This window comes from Antechinus flavipes, chromosome 1 (assembly GCF_016432865.1).
Source record: "Antechinus flavipes isolate AdamAnt ecotype Samford, QLD, Australia chromosome 1, AdamAnt_v2, whole genome shotgun sequence".
Classification (NCBI taxonomy): Eukaryota; Metazoa; Chordata; class Mammalia; order Dasyuromorphia; family Dasyuridae; genus Antechinus; species Antechinus flavipes.
Genome location: NC_067398.1, coordinates 22,189,890 through 22,210,889, shown reverse-complemented (window position 1 = coordinate 22,210,889; position 21,000 = coordinate 22,189,890). Strand labels below are relative to the sequence as shown.

The window sequence follows — 21,000 nt, the reverse complement described above, 5'->3', positions numbered from 1 at the left end:
CATGGAAATGGAAGTCTGCTCCACAGGTGACTACTCATTCCTGGGTTATTAATGATATGTATTTTACAAGTAGGGGAAACATCTAATAAAGAGAGCCACAGAAAGTGGCTAAATGGTTCACTGTATGTGTGGTCTCCAAAAGGGAGGCAAGTCAAGTAAAATGCCCCATCTCTAGGAGTAGTGAGATCTTCATTTCTGTGGCTGTGAATCAAAACAGGTCTAAACTCCTTTCCATGTGACATCCCAATTTACAAAAGCTCCCTGAGCCACATCCATCAGAATTAATCATTGTATAGTCTTATCGTTACCATATATAAGGATCTGCTGGTTCTGCTCATTTCATTCAGCATCACTTCATGGAAGTCTCTCCAGGCCTCTCTGAAATCATCCAGCTGGTCGTTCCTTACAGAACAATAATATTCCATAATATTCATGTACCATAATTTATTCAGCCATTCTGCAACTGATAGGCATCCACTCAGATCTGGATATTATCTTTAAAGAAATTATAAAGGGAAATTGCCCTGATATTCTAGAACCACAAGGTAAAATACAAATTTCATAAGACAATCCTCTTGAAGATATTTGAAGATATGTCTCACGAATGGCTCTCCTCAGATTTCTCTGTAGATTGGCTATCCCCAGTTCCATCAAAATCATCCTCATATGATATGGACAATTTGGACTTCCTTCCTCTGGATGTTCATCAGCCTACAGGGGCCCAGAGACAACAGTATCCAGATATGGCCATTCTGTTGTCCTTGGTACCATAATAATTCCACATAATAATCATGTATTGAAAATATTCAGCAATTTCCTAGTTGATAAAGAACCACTTTATTTCTAGTTTTTCATCAGTATGACCCTTTGTTCTGTTACTGACTTCACTGAGGTATATGCTGAGCAGAGAGATCTCTAGATCAAGAGGTATGAAAGATTTAATGGTTTCTCCCATTCCATACCATTGTTTTTTGGGGGGGTTGTTCCAGAATGGTTGTATCAACTCACCATTCATTCCACTAAGCCTTCCAACATGAATTTTTGTTTGTTTGTTTTTAATGATCTTTGCCCATTTGAAAAGAACCTGTTCTTATTAATATTCTTCCTTACCCTATAGTAGATGCAAGCACTCATATTGAAGATGACAACAGTGAATTCTGGGTATAATTTGTTCTGTTTTTTTTTTTCTCCTTCCATAGGTTGTGATCATGGAAGTTCAAGGCCTAAAGTCCTTGGCCCCCAATCGCATTGTATATTGCACTATGGAGGTAGAGGGAGGAGAAAAACTTCAGACAGACCAAGCGGAAGCTTCCAAGCCAACGTAAGTTATGTGTTCTGTGGCTGCCCTTTGGGTGCTCTGGGAATGAGGGGTCATTTCTTAGGTGGACCATGGTAGGCTGCAATGTCAGCCTCTATACATTAGATCTTCTAAGGAATCCTTTCTAACGCCATAGACGCTTTCAATGACAATTTTTAACTACATCATTTTTCATCTGGAAGCTATAGACAAGATGTCTCCTTTTCAAGGCAGAGAAGACTAAACAGGAAACTCAGCAGCAATCCTATTAGGAAGAGCATGTGTTTCCAAACGGAATATTTTATTTAAGCACCTTAGGGACTGCCTAGTTTACTGACTGTAACTCTTGGGGGAAAAAAAGGTGACACGTTTAATTTTAAATTTACAGTTTAAATTTACAATTGTAGCTGTTGAATACACTACAGCAATGTCAGGAATATGGGTAAGACATTTTCCTTTATACGCTACATAAGTCAATGGGCCAGTCAGTCAAGAAGCATTTAAGTGCATGATATGTGCCAGCCACTGAGTTCAGCCCTGGGGATACAAAAAAAGGCAAAAACACACCCTAAGGGAGCTTATATTTTACTGGGGGAGACAACTTATATATAATTAGTTACTGCAAGCTACTTCTCATCCAGTGATAGAAGCTTCCCTGCTCTTCCTTGCTCACAACACTTTACCTTCCTACTCTGAGAATTTTTACTGTCTATTCCCCTACGCCTATGATTCTCTCTCTCTTTGCCTCTGACTTCCTTGGCCATGTTCTAAAAGAAGCCTTTCTAGTCTTCCTTCATATCAGTGCCTTCCCACTAAGTTTCCAGTTTATCTTGTATATATTTCATTTGTACATTGCTTTGTGCATGCTCTTTCCTCCCATTAGAGTATAAACTCCTTGAAGTCAGGGACTACTTTTGCCTTTCTTTGTATCATCGGGGCTTAGCATCCTGCCTCCCACATAGCAGGCACTTAATCGATGCTTTTTACTTGAATTACTAATGAAATTGATGGAAATCTTAGAAGAGAAGGCACTGGCAGCAGGAGACTGGGAAAGGCTTCCTAGACAGAAAATAGGATTTGAACAGTCTTCAAGAAAGCCAAGGAAGCTAGAAAGTGAAGATGAAGAAGGGGGGACGGCATTGCAATAATATGGGAACAGCCATTGAAAATGCAGAGACTTATGATTGAAGGTTTGGTACTCTGGGCAAATAACGTTTGTTTCAGGACATTAATTCAACCATATCTTGAGCACATCACATGCTGAAGAATTCTAGTCATAGCCACAACGAAAAGGTGAAAATGGTCATTGTTCTCAATATTCTACTAGCAGGAGAGGCAACATTTTAAAAGATAATGAAAAAATGAGAGGGCAGAACAACTAAAGGATCAACCCATCACAAGAATTTATTAAATACTTACTATTTGCTAGGTCGTGTGCTAAGATCTAGGGAGCTCTTGCCCATAGGAGAAGGTAAAGGTTTGTCATAGGAAGTAATATCAAAATTGAGTCTTGAAGGAATCAAAAGATTCTAAGAGGTGAGGAGGGAAAATATTCCAGGAATTATAGACGGTCTCTGCAAAGACAGAGGAAGATGGTGGACATGTCGATTTGGGGAACAGCAAATAAGCCACTTGAGTGCATGAAAAGGAGTCATGTAAACTAAGACCACAAAAGGAGGCTGAAACAAGATTATGAAAGGCTTTAAAGGTGAAACTGAGCAGTGCCTTATTTTTTCTAAAAGCAATAGGGACTCATCAAAGGTGTTTGAGTGGAAGAGTGATATGTTCAGAATGAGATTTTAATAAGATTATTTTAGCAGCTGGATAGAAGACAGATGTGATATGGGAGATACAGGAAGCAGAAAGGAGATTTGCAATAGTCCGGGACAATATTGATGAGGTATCAAATTAGAATGGCGGCTGTGTCAGTGGAGGGAGAGTATGGCTAGTGGAATTCCTAGACCTTGAAAGCTCTTAAGAGAGGTCATCTAGTCCATCCTTCCCTCTACTTTAGAACTCCATGTAACAACTCACTATTCTGATATAAGGATAATTTTATAAAGCTTAAACTTGAACCCTCTTTCAAAATTATTATTTAACTTGAGACAATATAAGTAACTGCATGCTTGAGCAGGAATAAGTTGGACAAAGCACTAGATGAATATCATATGTCAAGAAGGTATGGGGACATTATAACCCATCTTAAGTTTATTTGAAGGAGTAAGTCAAGTTCTACTTAATGAGTTAAATTAGTGAGTAATTAAATAGGGAAATTAAATGTAGTTTTTGCTACTTGTTCACACATTTTCAGTTCTCTCATGCTTTTCCAGCTTTAAATTAGCAAGTAATGAAGTTTCATTTTTTCTCCCAGTGAAAAATTACCATAGGCAAGAATGACATAACTTGGCAAATTTTCTGCCTTATCATGATGTGTTGCAGCTACATCTTTTGGGGAGGGGGAGAATATTTGGTTCCCATTGTGGTAAATTCTGTTGTCCAAGAGCCCTGAAATAATGTCCCAAATAAAAGAGAGAGAAAGTGGGGACAGAGTGGGCACACTGCAGAAGTATCTCTGATCCAGGTATTCCAAGCTCAATCTAAAATAATTTAGTGAGGAGGAAGGAAGAAGGAACAAAGAGAAGGTAAAAGAAGGAAGAGGCAAAGAATAATAAGCAGAAGAAGAGGAAGAAGAAAAAGGAGGAATTGAAAGAAGAAAAGGAAGAAGTGGATAAGAAAGAGGAAGGAGGGAAAGATGGAAGAAGATGAGAAGAGATAAGATGAAGAAGGTAGGAGAGGAATGGAAGAAGAGGAAAAGGATGGGGAAAGAAAAAGGAAGAGGAAAAAGAGGGGAATAGAGGAGGAATAGAAGGGGAAGAATAGTAAAAAGGAAGGGAAGAAGAGGCAGAGACAGAAGTATAGAAAGAAAAGGAAGAGAATATAACATTTATGGAGCCATCTAATGTTTGCAACGTGCTTTATCTATTGATTTCATGTGGTACCAAGAATAAACGCAGTTTCCATTTTGGTCATTTAGTTCCTATTAATATTAATAACATGTTCTCACTTTGATAGCATTTTATACAACTTGAATAAATGGAGTAGGGAAGGGAGTGGGGAATGGGGATCTTTGTCTTCCAGCCAAACTGGAGCTGCCACCAGTCTATCAATCAGTGAGGTGCTAATTGTTGCTTGTTTTCATACATCTCTGTGCCAGAACTCCTTTCCTCTTGATTGTACCCTCCTCCTCTTTCTCTACCTCCTCCTCCATTAGCCAAGATTAAATCCCAAAACACATTTTCCTCACCTTTTTGTCTCAGTGTGATACTTTTCTGAGAGCACTATTGTGAGGAAGGTGGCTCATGTCATTTAACACCCTAAATAGAGCAATCATCTGCCAGTCCTTGAGCAAACATTGGTCTGGAGAAGGTAAATCCCTGCCTAGGTAAAAATAAAGCAAATCTTGAATTGGGGCAATGGGAGATGGGGAGGGAGGGAGGGCTACATCAAACTAGTATAAGCTAAAAAACCAGGATACTTTGGCACAGAATTCCTTTGTCAAAATCCAAGGCATTGAGACAGAAGAAAAATCAAGCAGCTGAAAGAAGGTTGTTTGGGAGAACATATTTTCCACGTTATTACCCTAGGAATTAATATGTCTTAGTGTAGTTAATTTTGAATCTTTAAATGCTTGTGTATAGAGATGAATTTTTTTTTATTGCGTCTAAAATTACACATTTCAGTCTTGAAATGTAAAAGGAAAGCATTTTATAAACCTTAAAGTGCTGGACCAATGAATTATTGTCAAAGATGGGTAATAGGCTAAGCACTAGATGGAGAATCAGAAAGACCTGACTTGGAATCCTTTTTAAGGCAAGTTACCTCACTTCTGGGAGGGGGATCTCAGTTGCCAAGTCAATTTCTAACTGATTCCGTCTGGTAAATGTTTTCATAGGTAATTCAACTACTTGAAGGCAGGCAGCATGGCATGATGAATATGACACTGGACTTGGAATCAGAAAGTCCTGGGTTCAAATACTGCCTCAGATACTTACAAAACATGTGATGTAACCTCTGGGAGATTCAGGCAACCTTCTAAGACTTGTCTAATTTTAGTTAAGGATAGGATAGGATAGGATAGGAATTCATGGGAAGGGTTTTCCCATTGACTGACTCATAGGTTCTTAATGGACTGCCAGTTCTTACATGAGGCCTTTCTCCTTATTGTTAATGCTCTAAATCACTTATTTTACTATAGAAGGATGCAAGGTTTTTTTTTTAGTCTAGGGCCTCTTTTGTTTTTATTTCTGTATTAGTGAACCAGTCACCAAGTATTTACAAATCACTTACTTTATGAAAAAAAGCAGTATTTCATGTGAGAAAACAGGAAGAGCTAGATTCAGACCTGCCTCTGATATGTAAGGAACTGTGTGAGAATGGGCAAGAAGCATTCAATTCTTTAGACAACTTTCTAAAATCAAAGTTTCTAAGATGGTGCCATACTACTTTAGTAGAGGAAATACCTTCACCTGGAAATTCATTCTACCAATGAAATTATAGTTCAAGTCCCTACATGTCAGATTTTCTGCTAAGTTCTAGGGGTTCAAAGATTAAAAACACTTATAGCAACAGAATGGTACAGAGTACCATACATTGTTGGCACTTTGTAAATGTTTTGTTGAATTTAGCAGTTTGTTTAACATAGTCAGAAATCTCAAGACCAGTCAAAATATACTTGAGCATGTCCAACCTTGATATGGATTTTTTTTAATGGGGACGCCTATCTGGGATACTTTTATAGGATGAGATCAATAATCAAGATATTCCATAAACATCTGATGCTAAACTTCAATGTAAAAAATGTCCTGTAGATAGCTGGAGACGGGAGTCTAATGAAACAATATGCAATCAAATTTGGAGATGCTCACTTGAGAGTCATCTTCATATGTAAAGGACTTGAAACCACTGGCCTTGGTTTGATCTTGACCTTTCTAGTTGTAAGAGAAATGGAGAAGAACAGAAATATATACATACATACATACATACATACATACATATATATATGCATATAAAGACTTTGTGGGTTAAATCATCTTGTATGGCCAACATACCTTTGTATGTGAACTCCATGAGATCAAACAGGATGTAATTTATTTTTTGATGCAAGATAAAGTCATGTAGCTTCTATCTACTGGAGGATATGCATCCACTATTTGTATTTTCCTCAGTCAACTTGTGGTGTCTTGATGTTTAGGACACTCTTTGAATGAGAATTACTAAAAGCGATTTAAAAAATGAGAGTCTAAATAATTCGGAGACAAGCCTTCTTGAATGAGTGTGCCATTCTGCGTTGACTTAATGGAGTCTATATTGCACTGTAATGAAGTCCATAATGCCATTTGGCATTTTGCCATTTAACAAGTTCATTACATCCTGACAGACCATGGGTTTCATAAAATATGAGTTTCATTATTATAGTGAATTAAAAAGTATGGCTAAATTCTTTTCTATCAAATTCCAAAGAAATGAGAAAATAAAATGTACCACATGGGAAGTTTTGCCTTTGGGCCTTTGACTTTTTAAATGAGAATATTGTAAGTTAAGTAATTTTCAAGAAACTAGAGTAACTGCAATATCTTTTCATGTGAATTAAGTATATCATTTGTACTAGACAAGGGGAAAATTTATTGTTTGCTTTTTGTAAACAGAAGTGGATGGATGGAAGTTTTAGGTAATTCAGAAAGCATCCTTTATCATCAGTCCCAAAGACAGAAAAAGAAATTGGATGTTCTAATGCTTATATCTTCTTCTTCACTTCTTTGGTTAGGCCTTATAGAAGTGATCTTAATCAGATCACTATTTCCCCATCTGTTACTTATGATGATCTAGAATTATGATTTATAATGAATTTATAATGAACAGAACCTTTGTGTTCAAGAATTACATATTATTGAATCACATCTCCCTAAACTGTCATGTTTCTTTATACAAATATATAAAATTAGTAGCAACTAATAACAATTAAAATAAAATATCATCAAAGATGTTAAGATATGGGTATTTATAATGGAACAAGTATATGGACTCTAAATTCAAAGGATCTCAGTTAAAATACCAGTTCCGAAACTAAATCCTTTATGATCTTGAGTCTTAATTTCCTCATCTGTAAAATGAGGAGCTTGGAAAACACAACCTCTAAATCCCTTTTATACAGCTATGATACTCTCACTAAAGAGCCACCAGAGTCCCTCTCAACTCTGAGATTTTCTGGTTCTGGTATTTATATGTGAATTTCTATTCTTTAAAAAAAAATATTGATGTCTTTTGTCGTTATTGAACAGTATCTCCCACAAACTGAATTCTTATAACAAAGAGAAACTAGTAAGCAAAAATATCCAATGCAATGACCATGGCTGGCAAAAAGAATATAGCATTCTTCCCCAGGTGCAGCTACTTTAATGAATGTATTCTATTGAATTGGGTTATTACAGACTTACTATTAAATATCAATGCAATCAATAAACTTTAACCTGCAGGTATTTACCTTTGAGTACATAGACATTCAAGACATCCAACATTTTTAAAAGGAGATAGATTTCATCACCCGAATGGAAGCTAAATGGCACAATGGATAGAGCACCAGGACTAGACTTAGGAAAAACTGACTTCACATATTTACTAGGTTTGTAACCTGAGGCAAATAACCTCTGTTTGCCTCATTTTTTTCAACTATAAAATGGAGACAGTAATAATAGTGGCCACCAGCGATTGTCTTAAGAATCAGATGAGACCACATTTGACATGTCCTTTGTTAAAACTGTTATTGTCCAATTACTTCAGTCATTTACAACTATTTGGGGGTTTTCTTGGCAAAGATATCAGAATGATTTGTCATTTCCATTTCTCCTTTACAAATGGGAAAACTGAGGAAAATAGAGTCAACTAACTTTCCCAGGGGCATATAGCTAGTAAATGTTTAGAGCTAGATTTGAACTCAGGTCTTCCTGGCTCCAGACCCAGCCCTCTAACCACTCTAACCAAATTGTAAAGTACTACATAGATGCTAATCATGATCATTGTCATCATCTGTACTCTGGGACTTCTGTTTTTTTCCAGGTTATTTTCAATGATCTTTTCCTTGGTGTGGTTATCACTATGGAAATTTTTGTTTACTTCTACTTTAAATCCCTACAGTTCTTCCCATGGGTCTCTGAATCCTTTGTATTTATCCTTTCTTTTTCAATAGCCTAATTCTATTCATTCCTATACCACAGTCTTTTCAGCTCTTTCTCAGTCAGCGAGGTCCTATATTCTTTCCACTCTTGGATCCCATAAACCATCTTGTTCTTAATATTTTGATCTATATTAGATCTTTATTTCTTTGAGTTATATGATCAGAAATAGGATTGTTGGGTCAAATGATAGGGACAGTTTAGTTATTTGTAAGCACTCAGTCCACAAGAATTCATTAAGAATTTTTTTATGTAACAGAAACTGTTTTAAATACTAGCAATATAAAGAAAAGAGAAAAATAATCACCCATATCAAGGACCTTCCATTTTAAAAGGCAAGACTATGTAGACATAGCAGAAATATTCAAGGTGCATGTAAAGTAGATGGAAAGAACTCTGATAGAAGAAGTAATATGGGTGGGAGGGACAGACTGAGAAAGGACTCCTGCAGAAGAAGAAGCAGAAATTGAGCCCTGAAAGAATTCTGGGATTTTAAGAAGCATATAGAGGAGTAACATTCTAGGAACTAAGGAAAGCCAAAGATTCCCAAGTGCCAAAGCTGGAAATAGGAAATGGAAGTTTCAAGTGCAAGAAATAGAAAACTGGGCAATGGGGATATACGATAAGGAATAATGTATGAGAACACTAGAAAGAAAAGCACCGACCAGGTTTTAAAGAAAATTAAATGCCAAACAGAGTTTTCTTACCTAATTGGAATTCACTTCTGGAAGGAGAAAATGGTTCAATTGTAAAGGAAAATCTCTGGGGTATCTTGAAATTTGGGAGATTAAAATGACACAAATAGGTCAGAAGCTCTGTGACTATTTTGTCCTCTCTGGGAAAGGAAGGTAAGGACAATGGAAAAATTGGGATCATTCCAGTAGAGGAGACAGATCAGAAAGGAATGGAAAGTCCAAAGTGACCTATATGAATGACATTGTCAACTGCCTGGAAATGAGTGTACTTTCCAGAGGAGCGGCCTCCTGTCTGCCAGGGGATTCGGCTTCAGGCCCAAGTTCAACATCCAATATTCAGTGCAATGGAGCTGCTTATAAAGTCATGACTTGAAGCCTGTGGGAACCTGGGCACAATTTCAATTGTTTTTGTGCCAGAAGAAAATGTTTATCTTTCTTTGGAAATAAAGGTTGCCATTATAAATTAATTGAAAATGCCAAACCCCAAACACACACACACACACATACACACACACCCCAATCCAATTTTCCTAACCTCTCACAAGCTGTGAATTATTGGAAGAAGCTAAATTACCGCCATGAGTTTAGATGTTCAGAGACCACATATATCATTTAAAAGTTCAAGCACTAATTCTATCACTTGCCTCTGTGTGTGTGTGTGTGTGTGTGTGTATGTGTGTGTAAAAGAAGACACACAGAAAGAGATATAAGAAGCAAGGAAGAAAGGAAGGAAGGAAGGAAGGAAAAAAGGAAGGAAAGAGGGAGAGAGGGATGAAGGGAGAGAGGATGAAGGAAGCAAGGAAAGAAGGGAGAGAAGGAGGGAGGGAAGAAGAGAAGGAGGAAGGAAGGGAAAGAGGGAGAGAGAGAAGGCGGGAGGAGTGTAGAGGATGTGTTTGTACCTTGAGTCTGGATCTCAGGTTAGCTTATGAAAATTTCTACCAAAAACATTTTGGGGATAAGAATAGCACATATTTTACAGGGTCATTTTGAAGATCAAAAAAGATAATACACGTCAAGTGTTTTGCTAAAATGTAAAGTGCTATGAAATGTTACCTAATTTCATCATCCCTCTGGGCTTCAGTTTCTTAAGTTCTAAATAAAGTTCAGTTCTAAAATAAAAAGGACACTAGATATCGTCCAAAGATCCTTCCAACTCTGATCTTTGAGACTAATTTGTAGTTATCCTCCTGAAAGCAGCCTGCTAACCAACCCTACAAAGTTGCTTAGGCTGATCCTTGGAACTGAACGAAATAACTCAGCTGTCAAGATATTCTATTGTGACAGAAGGTCCTATGAAGGAGGTTGTACCCAAAATGGACCCCAAAGAATAGGAAAAATCAGGACAGATATGTCCTTCTTCTTCTTCACTAGTTCACCATCTGAATGACCTCGTTCCAATGCAATACAGTACCCTCACTATTCATCCTGGACTACCACAATTTACTATCAACTATGGAAATCACTAGACTGATAGTTTCCAAGAAACCTAGGAACTCTTGTATGAACAGAATGAAGTGCACAGAACCAGGAAAAAAAATTTAGATGCTCACTACAACATTATAAAGAAAAACACTTTTGAAAAATTAAAGAATTCCAATCAACATAAAACCCAACCACAAATCCATAGAACCAAATATAAAAAAAAATTCTCTCTCCCCATTTCTTGTCAAAGTGACGGTGGACTCAAGATGCAGAATAAAAACGACATCTTTGGATGTGCGCAGTGTGGTAGTTGTATTGGTTGACTGCATATTATGAAGTTTTGATTTTCTTTTCATTTATTTTTCATTTGAGGAAAGTAGGAGAAAATAAAAATAAATGCTTGTTCATTGAAAGAAAGTAAAACAAAACAAAATTTATTATTTTTAAAAGAAAACATTGTGAAAATATTCTCCAGCGTATTGATTTTCCAAGCTCTCTTCCAAGATATACTAGTTTTTCAAATGTATCACTGCATATTACTTACAGTCCTGAAAAATGCTTTTGAGCATTCTGCTTAGATTCTTTTCTGTTTTCAAATAGATCCCTTGCTGTATGATATGGTAACCACTATTCAAATGGAGAAACAGCAAGACTATGGGAAACAAACAAACAAAATATTGATTCAAGCTTCAGTTGTTTTAGCAAATGATGCCAGATATCTAGCTATTTGAAAACCTCTTGTTTGCTTAATTTCCATCTAATTATTCTTTTTAAATCAGGTAGACATAAACACCAAGAGAAGAATAACATATTTATTCAGAAAGCATTTGGTAAACACCTATAGGGTTCCTAAGAATTGAGCCAGGAAACTGGAAAGCCACTTAGAAGGTTTCTGCAATAATTGTACAATAGAGCAATTAGGTGATACCGCAATGGGTGGAGATTTGGGTCTGGAGGCAAGAAGACTCATTTTCCTGCATCCAAATCTGATCTCAGAAACTAACTAGCTATGTGACTCTAGGAAAACCCTGTTTGCCTCAGTTTCCTCATCTGTAAAATAAGCTGGAGAAGGAAATGGCCAACTATTCCAGTATTTTTGCCAAGAAAATCCTAAATGGAGTCATAAAGAGTCAGTCACACACACATACACACAAATGAACAACACAATAGTCCAAGATAAATGTGATGAGAACTAGTACGAGAACTAGTATCCTTCTGGTAGCCATGTAAATAGGCAGAAGGGAATGAATTCGAGATGTACAGTGCAGACAAAATTAGCAGCACTTGTGAGCATTATTTGGAAAACATAGAGTCCATGAAACAAACAAAAAGTCCATGAAAAGTTTAATTCCTACCATCTACCTCTTATTCCTGCCATTATAAATTGGCATTTCCTTCTAGTAATAAAAGAATATGCAGAATTCAGAAGGCACTTACTAATGGTTGCTGAATACATTATAAACTAAAAGAAGAAGGAGAAGGAGAAAGTACATAGGAACAGGGCACACCACTGATTGAATATGAAGGGCAGGGGAGAGGAAAAAAGTGATGGGAGCTCCAAAGTTGCAAACTTTCTGCAGAGAGCTTTTCTCAATCCCTTTAAATTCTAGAGCCTCTTTCTGTTTGTTATTTCCTATATATTTCCTATATACCTTGTACATATCTTGCATTGGACATAATGATTTGCTTGTTGTCTGCCCCCCATTAGATTATGAGCGCCTTGCAGGCAGGGACTGTCTTGGGCCTTTTTTTTCTTTCTTTTCTTAAAATATTATTTTATTTTGCCAAAAAACAAGCAAAGATAGTTTTCAGCATTCACCTTTGCACAACCTTATGTTCCAATTTTTTCTCCCTCTTTCTCTCTGCCCCCTCTCCAAATCAGCAAGCAATGGGTTAATATGCCTTTTGCCTCTTTTTTTATCCTTAGGGTAGTAAAGGCAGCATGGCACAAAGGATAGAATAGTAGACTCTGGATTCAAATTCTGCCTCAAATACTTACTAGCTATGGGATCTAAGACAACTTTCTTTGTTTCAGTTTTTTCATCAGTGAAAGGATGGAGTTGAATTTGGTCTCTAAGCATTCTTCCAGCCTTCAGTCTTTGATCCCTGTGCTTTACATGCATACATCATGAGTAAGACATGGATGACAATCTATCGAGTTATATAAATGAATACTAGTTATTATTATCCAACAAAAGAAATGAGATATGTGGAAGTTGGACCAAATATGTCACAAAAATAATCAGAGCTAGCATTTACCTAGAGTCTTAAAGTGTGCCAAAGGTCTTACTTACATATATATATATCTGTTGTCTCTTCATCACAGCCCTATAAAGTAGGTACTATCATGATCACCATTTTAGAAATGAGGAAACTGAGGCATAAAGAGGTCAAATTGCACAGGATCATGCTTGACACATACATATATGACACTTGATAAGTGTCAGAGGCAGGACTTGAACTCAGGTACTCCTGGCTTCTGACCCAGCATTGTATCCACTGCTAAGCTGTCTTGAAAAAGAAAAATAGAGATAAGAGTATGCCTAAGAGGAAATGGTAGTCAACAGTGTCAAATGATACAGAGTTCAAGAAGCAAAGGGACAGAGAAAAACCATCACTTAGCAGACTTAATGTCTTCTTCCTACCTTCTGACCCTGCAAGATCCCTCCATCCTCTGATAAGTGAATTCTTCCTGGAACTTCTAATTTCAGAAAAGTGTCATAGTCAATCATGTCCACTCCTTCATGCCTCTCTGGACTCCATCAGGGGTGTCTCTCTCTCTCTCTCTCTCTCTCTCTCTCTCTTCTCTCTCTCTCTCTCTCTCTCTCTCTCTCTCTTTCTCTCTCTCTCTTCTCTCTCTCTCTCTCTCTCTCTCTCTCTCTCTCTCTCTCTCTCTCTCTCTCTCTTTCTCTCTCTCTCTCTCTCTCTCTCTCTCTCTCTCTCTCTCTCTCTCTCTCTCTCTCTCTCTCTCTCTCTCTCTCTCTCACACACACACACACACACACACACACACACACACACACCAGCTTCCTTTTATGTTGTTTTCCCTATTAGAATCCAAATTGTTTCATCTCTCTTTTCCTTTTTAAGTTGGACACTCCTCCCCACTACCACCATTACCCCATCTCTGGGAATTTATATTTATGTGAGAATTCTACACTTACTATAAGAAAACACATTTGTTTTCTCTTGCTATGCCATACCCATAGTAGAATAAATGATGACTGATTACTTCCTAGTGCAGAACCATAAGGAGCTGTGTAAGGAGTCAGGAAAAACTAGGAAATTTTATATAAATTGGTCTTGGTGACCCCAGTGCTAGCATAATTCCGGGTCCATGTTGTTGTTATGCAATCATTTTTCAGTCTTCATGACCCCATTTGGGGGTATTCTTGGCAGTGAAACTGGACTGGTTTGCCATTTTGTTCTCCAAGTCATTTTACAGAGAAGGAAACTAAGGTAAACAAGTGACTTGACCAGAGTCACACAGTTAGTAAGTATCTAAGACCAGATTTGAATTGAGAAAGATGAGGCCTCCTGTTCCAAGCTCAGCACTCTAGCCAATATCCCATAGCTTCTCTTCCCCATACTAAGTACTTCACAAATGTTCGTCATTCAATCAACAAGCATTTATTTCATTTGTTTGTTGGTTGAAGTTCAAACATAGGACAGGAACTGTGCTAAGTAATGGAAAGAAAAAGGCAAAAACTAATCCATGCCCTCAAAAAATTTAGATGTTAGTGGGGTTTTTGAGCTATTGTTTGATTGTTTGATTAATGATTTTGAAAATCCTTTTTTAAAGAAGATAATAAAGATGTGTTCAGAAAATAATTAAGATCATTACCTACATTCCAACAACTCAGTCACCAAAAGAACAAACTAAAAAATGGAGGGCATTGGAGGGAATGGTGGAGATGGGTACAACCCCCAGTTTTCATCTGTGTGGTAGAAAATAAATTTGTAATCTGTTTTTTCTCTCGTGAGAAGACTTGAGGAGGAAGAAAAAGAAAGGTGCAGGGTGGTAGGTTTCCTTTACTGCTCTTTCCAGAGTAGTATAATTAAGCTATGATATAAATATTTGATGATTTTGATCAGAAAAGGACTTGGTGCTCTTGGGCATAGTTGTGTATTACTGTGCTGTTTTTAGCTTGTTTTTAACCTGCTGGGCCCAATTACTGGGTTCTATTCTAAAGCAAAGCTAATTCATCTGTAGGCATCTTGTCATTGAGCCAAATATAGCCTCAATGTCTGGAGCCTGAGGAGTGTTGCTTTGAAATCTTTGGGAACATCTGGGAACAAGAGGAAAAGCCCAAATAGGTCATACATTCTTTGGTTCCAGAACTGCTCTACACCCTGGGAATGAACCCCTCTGTACTGAAGATTCTGGGGCAAAATGATGGCTTCCCTAAGACCTCAGTGGTCTATTCCAGGGTGAGACTTAATTGTTTGTCTTTGTTACTGGGTGAAGGGAGAGGTATTAGATAGAAGCAAAGCAGTACCAGGAAGAGGGCACTGGATTTGGAGTCAGGATTTGAGATTTAATCCTACCTTACTACTTGTGTGACTTTGCTTAAATTTGGTTTTTAATTTCTCTGAGCTTCAGTTCCTTCATTTGTAAAATGGGAAGGAGAGAAGACTAAATGGCCTCCGAGCAATTTTTCAGCCTTGCTCTTGTGAACTATCTCTGGAAAAAAAGAAGAAATGGAAAGAGAAGAAAAAAGAATAGAAAAAGAAAGAGAAAAAGGAGGAGGAAGAAAGAGATTATGATGTTTTAAACATATCAACAAAATGTTAAAGGTTTTTAAATAGAAATAAAAGCAAACCCTTGTCAGTATAAGAGAGTCAGTATAAGAAAAATAACATTGAATTTGAAATTACATATTCTAGATGCAAATCTCATCTTAGTCACTTGCAAGTTATGTGGATCTTGACAAATTATTTTCCCTTCTGTAGGTCTCAGTCTCCTTCCCTGTAAAATGAAAAGTTTAAATGGTCACACTAAATGATCTCTAAGAATTCTTTCAAATATTACATTCTATGATCTTATGATTAATAGGAGTTTGAGATACAAGGGGAAATATACTGAATTTAAAAGTGGCTGTGGGTTCAAATCTGCATTCTAATGCTAACCATCTATGTGATCTTAAGGAAGTCTCTTCACTTCCCTAAACCTTGGTTTCCTCATCTGTGTGATGAAAGAATCGGACTTGATGGCCAATGAAGGAATGAAACAAGTATTTATTAAGTGCTAACTGATTGACATGAGCTTTACAAATATTATCCCCTTTGATTCTCTCAACAACCCTAGGAGGTAGATGCTGTATTATCTCCATTTTACAGGTGGATACACTGAGATAAAGAAGTTAAGTAAACTGCCCAGGGTCACACAGCTAGTATTTGATGTCAGATTTTAATCGACATCTTTTTTACTTCAAGCCCCACACTCTATTCCTTGCATCACAAAGCTGCCATAAGGTGTCTTTTTACTTTAAATTTATGATTCTTTGATTCCTTTAACTGCTTTTAGCACAGGAAATGCTGACTATGACAAGATTGGATTGATGCTACTGAGAATCAAGAAAGGGGGAAGGGATACAAAAAGAAGCCTATAGAACCAGCTATTAAGTTGGAAGATGCCTGTGAGAGCTCCCCAGCTGCCCAGCCTGGAAGGGAGGAAGGAAGGAAGATGAGAATGAAGAAAAGAAGATAGGGAAGAAGGAGGGAGAGAGGGAGAAAGAGAGAAGGAAGGAAAGAGGAAAATAAAGAAGGAAGGAAGATAAGGGGGGAGAAAGGAAGGAAGGAATGGAAGGAGAAGGAAAGAAAGAAAGAAGAAAGGAAGACAGGAGGAAAGAAGGGAAGAAGGTTGAAAGGAAAGAAGGAATATAAGAATGAAGGAAGGAAAGAAGATAAGAAGGAAGAGAGGGAGAAAGGGAGAAGAAGAAAGGAGAAAAATAAAGAGGGAAGACAGAAGGAAGGGAGGGAGGGAGAAAAAAGGAATGGAGGGAAGAAGAAAGGAAAGGAGGGAGGGAGGAAAAAGAGAAAGGGAAAGGGATGAAGGAAGGAAGGATGAAAGAAAGAAAGAAGCATTTATTAATACCTACTATGGAATAGGCACTTATACCAACGATTTATGAATCTCATTTGGTCCTCACAATTTTACAATTGAGAAAAATCAACATTAAATGACTTGCCCAGGGACACAAAGGTAGCAAGCGTCCCCATCTGAACTCAGATCTCTCTGATTCCTAGCCCGGAGCTCTCTGTAGCCATTGCATCTCTGAGTGACCACATAAGAGGTAATATAGTAGAAAAGGAGAGATTCACATGAGGCTGAATTTTGAGCAAACAACCAAAATCAGGAGCATTCTCATTCTCCAAAGCATAGAAACCAACAATCAGATGAAGCTAGAAGAGGGTCATTGTCCAGTAGCTCCCACCCCCAAGCACACAAAGTGGCTTGAAAATGGAGGATGTGGGGAACAGCTGTTCCAAGCTGTGCTCCAAGGGCTTGGACTGGCCCTCCAAAGCCTCCCTCTGCAGCAGAGCCTGCCACCTGCTGGCCGCACAGCCTCGGGTCTGAATAGGCAGCTGTCAGCACGCGGACAGCACCCAGTTCTCGCCTTTCAGCCAAGCTCAGCGTGGCTTATTAGAAGGGAACCCTGCTTGCCACCTATCACTTAGCAAGGATCTGAGACACTTTTCCAATTTGTCAGCTGCAGCTCCTGGGTCTTGTTACCTGACCTTGAACAAGTTTAGGCTTTTTGTAAGCCCGTTGTTCCTTGAAAATTGCCTTGTGGGTAATGAATGTATGTCTGGGAATTGGGCCAGGCAGGTTCTCTAAGTTGTATCTCTACCCCTTCCCCCACCCTCAACAAAGAATTAATCTATTCTTTGCAGCCCTAGCAAATCCTTTCCTTCTGCACAGTTTCTAACGTTCTGAAAAAGAGACTCATCCTTAATTGATGTGTGTCTTTGCCTCCAAACCAAAGCAAATCTAGCATGGGTTCTTTCCATGTGGATTCCATTTGTTGTGTAGTTTATCCAAGGGTAGGTGGCCTTGGTCTTAGGAAAAAAATCATCTTTTCTCTAATTTGGAAAGCATTTATTAAAAAAAAAGCTTACATAAAATCAACTACAATGAGCAGCAGATCCTACTGAGAGAAGAAGCTATTCCCAGTAGGGGTTTGAATTCTTTCAGGAGAGCAACTTTCAATGGAACTAGAATAAAAATCAGATTTAATCACCTGGGAGAGTGAATTCAAGACTGCCATGGCTAGCCAACAGTAGTGGTGAGTGTATCATCTATACATTTAGAAACCATTGGAAAATGTTGCCTTATTTTAAAAAGAAATATTGCCTCTCTCTCTTTTTAGCTTCTGTTAATGCTTTGTCTCCTCCATTAAAATGTAAACTCCTTGGGGACAAGGACTGGCTTTCTGCTTAAAATTATATTCTCAGCAGTGTCTGGCACTTAGTAAGTGCTTAATAATGCCTGTTGACTAACAACTTAACCAAAATTGTCATTTGCTTAGCATTTAATAGTTTAGGAAGCACTTCACAGTTTGCAAAGCCCGTTCCTCACAAAACTCTGTGATAATGGTAATGTGAATATTATTAAGTCCATTTTACAAATGAGGGAGTTGATGGCCGAGAAGTGAAATTGATTTGGCCAAGATCATATAACCAATAAGTATGGGAGAGAGCTAGGAATGGTGAAAGGATTATTGATCTTGGAATCAAAACTTTGGATTGAAGCCTTGCTCTTCTTTTTACTAATTGTGTGATCTTAGCCAAATCCCTTCATAAGAGCTGACATTTATGTAGTGCTTTTGAATCCTATAAACTGGTCTTATTATCCCATTTTAAAGATTAAAAATAAAGGCTGAGAACCAAGTTATGATTCAAAGTCATTTTTTCTGACTCTGGATCTAGCACCTTACTCACTCTTTATATTCCTTCCCATTCTGCTTGCTCATCTGTGAAATTAAAAGATTTGACTAGATTAGAAAGCCCTCTGGCAATCCTCTGACAATTCCAGATGAGACCTATAATCTTCTTCTAGAATAAGGTTTTATTATCTTAATTCACAATTCAAGGAAATACTGGATTTATTTTGGATGTTGCAAGAATAAAAATACAAAGCATTTTGTCCCATCCAAATTAATAAACACTTTGAAATCTACTTAGAACCCCTTGAAGAGAAAGGAATATCTGTCAACAACAGGTTAAGAACCCCCAAGCTACTTCATTTCTAAAGTTTCTTTCATCAGTCATTCAACAAACATTTATTTAGCCAGTGCCATATGCCAAGTATTGTGCTGGTACACCTAGCTAGAGAAAAAATAATCCCTGTCCTTAAAGAGTTTAAATTCTATTGAGTAAAACAATATATAAATACATGCAAAATGTATATGTATACATGTGTGAGTGTATGTATATATCCATATATATGTATATGCATACAATAAATGCAAAATAGTCTGGGAACAAAAACCATCAGTTTCTAGAAGAGAGGGAAGGATCCAGAATGGATTCATGTGAGAGATGCTATTTGGATTGTATCTTAAAGAAAACCAGGGATGTTAATAGACAGAGATGGGAGGGAGTGACTTCCATGCTTAGGAGGTCCAGAAAGAGGAGAAGAAAAGTCAGATGTGAGAAACATGAAAGCCAGTCTGGCAAGTTTGTAAAGAGTGAGAAGAAAAATAACATATCATAAGACTGGAAAAGTCAGTCAAAGTCCACTGTGAAGAATTAAAGGTGCCAACCAAAAATCTTCATTTGATCCTAAATATGGAGTCCTTGGAGCATACTGAGTAGATGTGCACTTAAAAAATCACTCTGGCAGCTGTATGGAGGATGGACTGGAAAGGGAAAAGACTGGGTCAGTACAAGAAGACCAGCTACAAGGCTTCTGTAATAGTATAGGCCACAGGTGAGATGAGGAGGCTTAGAAACTGGTTGGGTGATATTATAAGTAGGGAGAAGAAGTCAAATACTGGAGACATGGAAATAGAAATAAAAATTATTTGGTGACAGATGAGATAAAAGTGAAGTGAGAGAGAAAAAGGGTGATTCTGAGGACAGAACCAAGGTATCAAGGCTGAAAGTAAGAGGGTGCTGCTCTCATCAGAAACAGGAAAACTTTCAAGAGGGCTGTGTAAGGGAGTTTGGGTAGGGATAAGAGAATAACTTTGGTTATAGACATGTTGAGTTAGAAATGGCTTTGGGGCATCCAATGAAATGTTTACTAGGCAACTAAGGATGCAGGATTGAAATCCAAGTTAGATTAGAACTAGTTCCAAAGTCCATTTGAGTAGAGATCATAACCATATGGTTGTTAATGAGGTCACCAAGCAAGAGAGGATATAGAGAGAAGATGGCCCAGAACAGAGATGATCTCCACTGATAGAACACATACATGATGGTCCAGCAAAGGAAACTAAGAAGGAGTGATCAGACAGGATGGAGGAGATTCCAAGGAAAAGGGATAGGTTCGGGGGGAGAGGGTGATCAGAATTGCAAAGGCTGCTTCGAGGCCTATAAGCATGAGCGTTGAGAAAAGAATATGACATATATTTTTTTTAAATCAGTAACTTCAGAGAGAGCAGCTTCAAATGAGTGATAAAATTGGAAGCTAGATTGAGAAGTTATTGAGTGGAGAGGAAATAAAGATAAGAAGTAGCATTTTCCAGAGATGTGGCTATGAGAAGGAGAAGCAACATGGAGAAGAAGGCCATCTAAAGTGACTCAATCTGGGGGCTTAGAATCAGTTCTCTTGTCCCCAAGTATAAAGCTTCTACTATGAGTATTCAAAACAGCAAAGATGTATATAGTCCAAAATTCTTAGAAAATGAAAAAGAAACAAACATTTGTCCTAAAGATCAAATGGGATGCTCTGGAAGTGATAGCTTCTCTCTCTGGAAATTTTCAAGCAGAGGTGGACAACCATTTGTGAATGAATCCACCTAAGAGCCCGCTGATAATATGTCCAACTCTCAAATTATGTGACTCAGTGATCACAATGGGAGGTGGAAAGAAAGAGCTCAACAGCTAGAGCAGGATCTCTTCATTTTCCAATGGACTTAACCCAAATCAAACTTTTCCAGAGACCACCAGGACCCTATATTTCACCTAACAACTGAAAGGCATTGTTATCTATCCTATCTCAATATCTTAAGGTTTATACATCTTTTCCATCCATCCTGCAGCTGAATAAACATATACACACATACATATACACATACGTGCACATACACATACACACATATATATGTATACATATATTTGTATGTGTGTGTGTATTGTCTCCCCCCAAATATAGTGTATGCTCCTTGAAAGGGAGGAACTTTCTAGA

General features: G+C 37.7%; 1 protein-coding gene across 1 annotated transcript in view; it reads left to right on the top strand.

The window, feature by feature from the left end:
- Positions 1-21,000, top strand: part of CADPS (calcium dependent secretion activator) — a 542,165-nt gene that overhangs the window by 232,922 nt on the left and 288,243 nt on the right. The window contains 1 exon segment of the mRNA XM_051980071.1: positions 1,200-1,321. Within this exon segment, the coding sequence (XP_051836031.1) occupies positions 1,200-1,321 (122 nt within the window).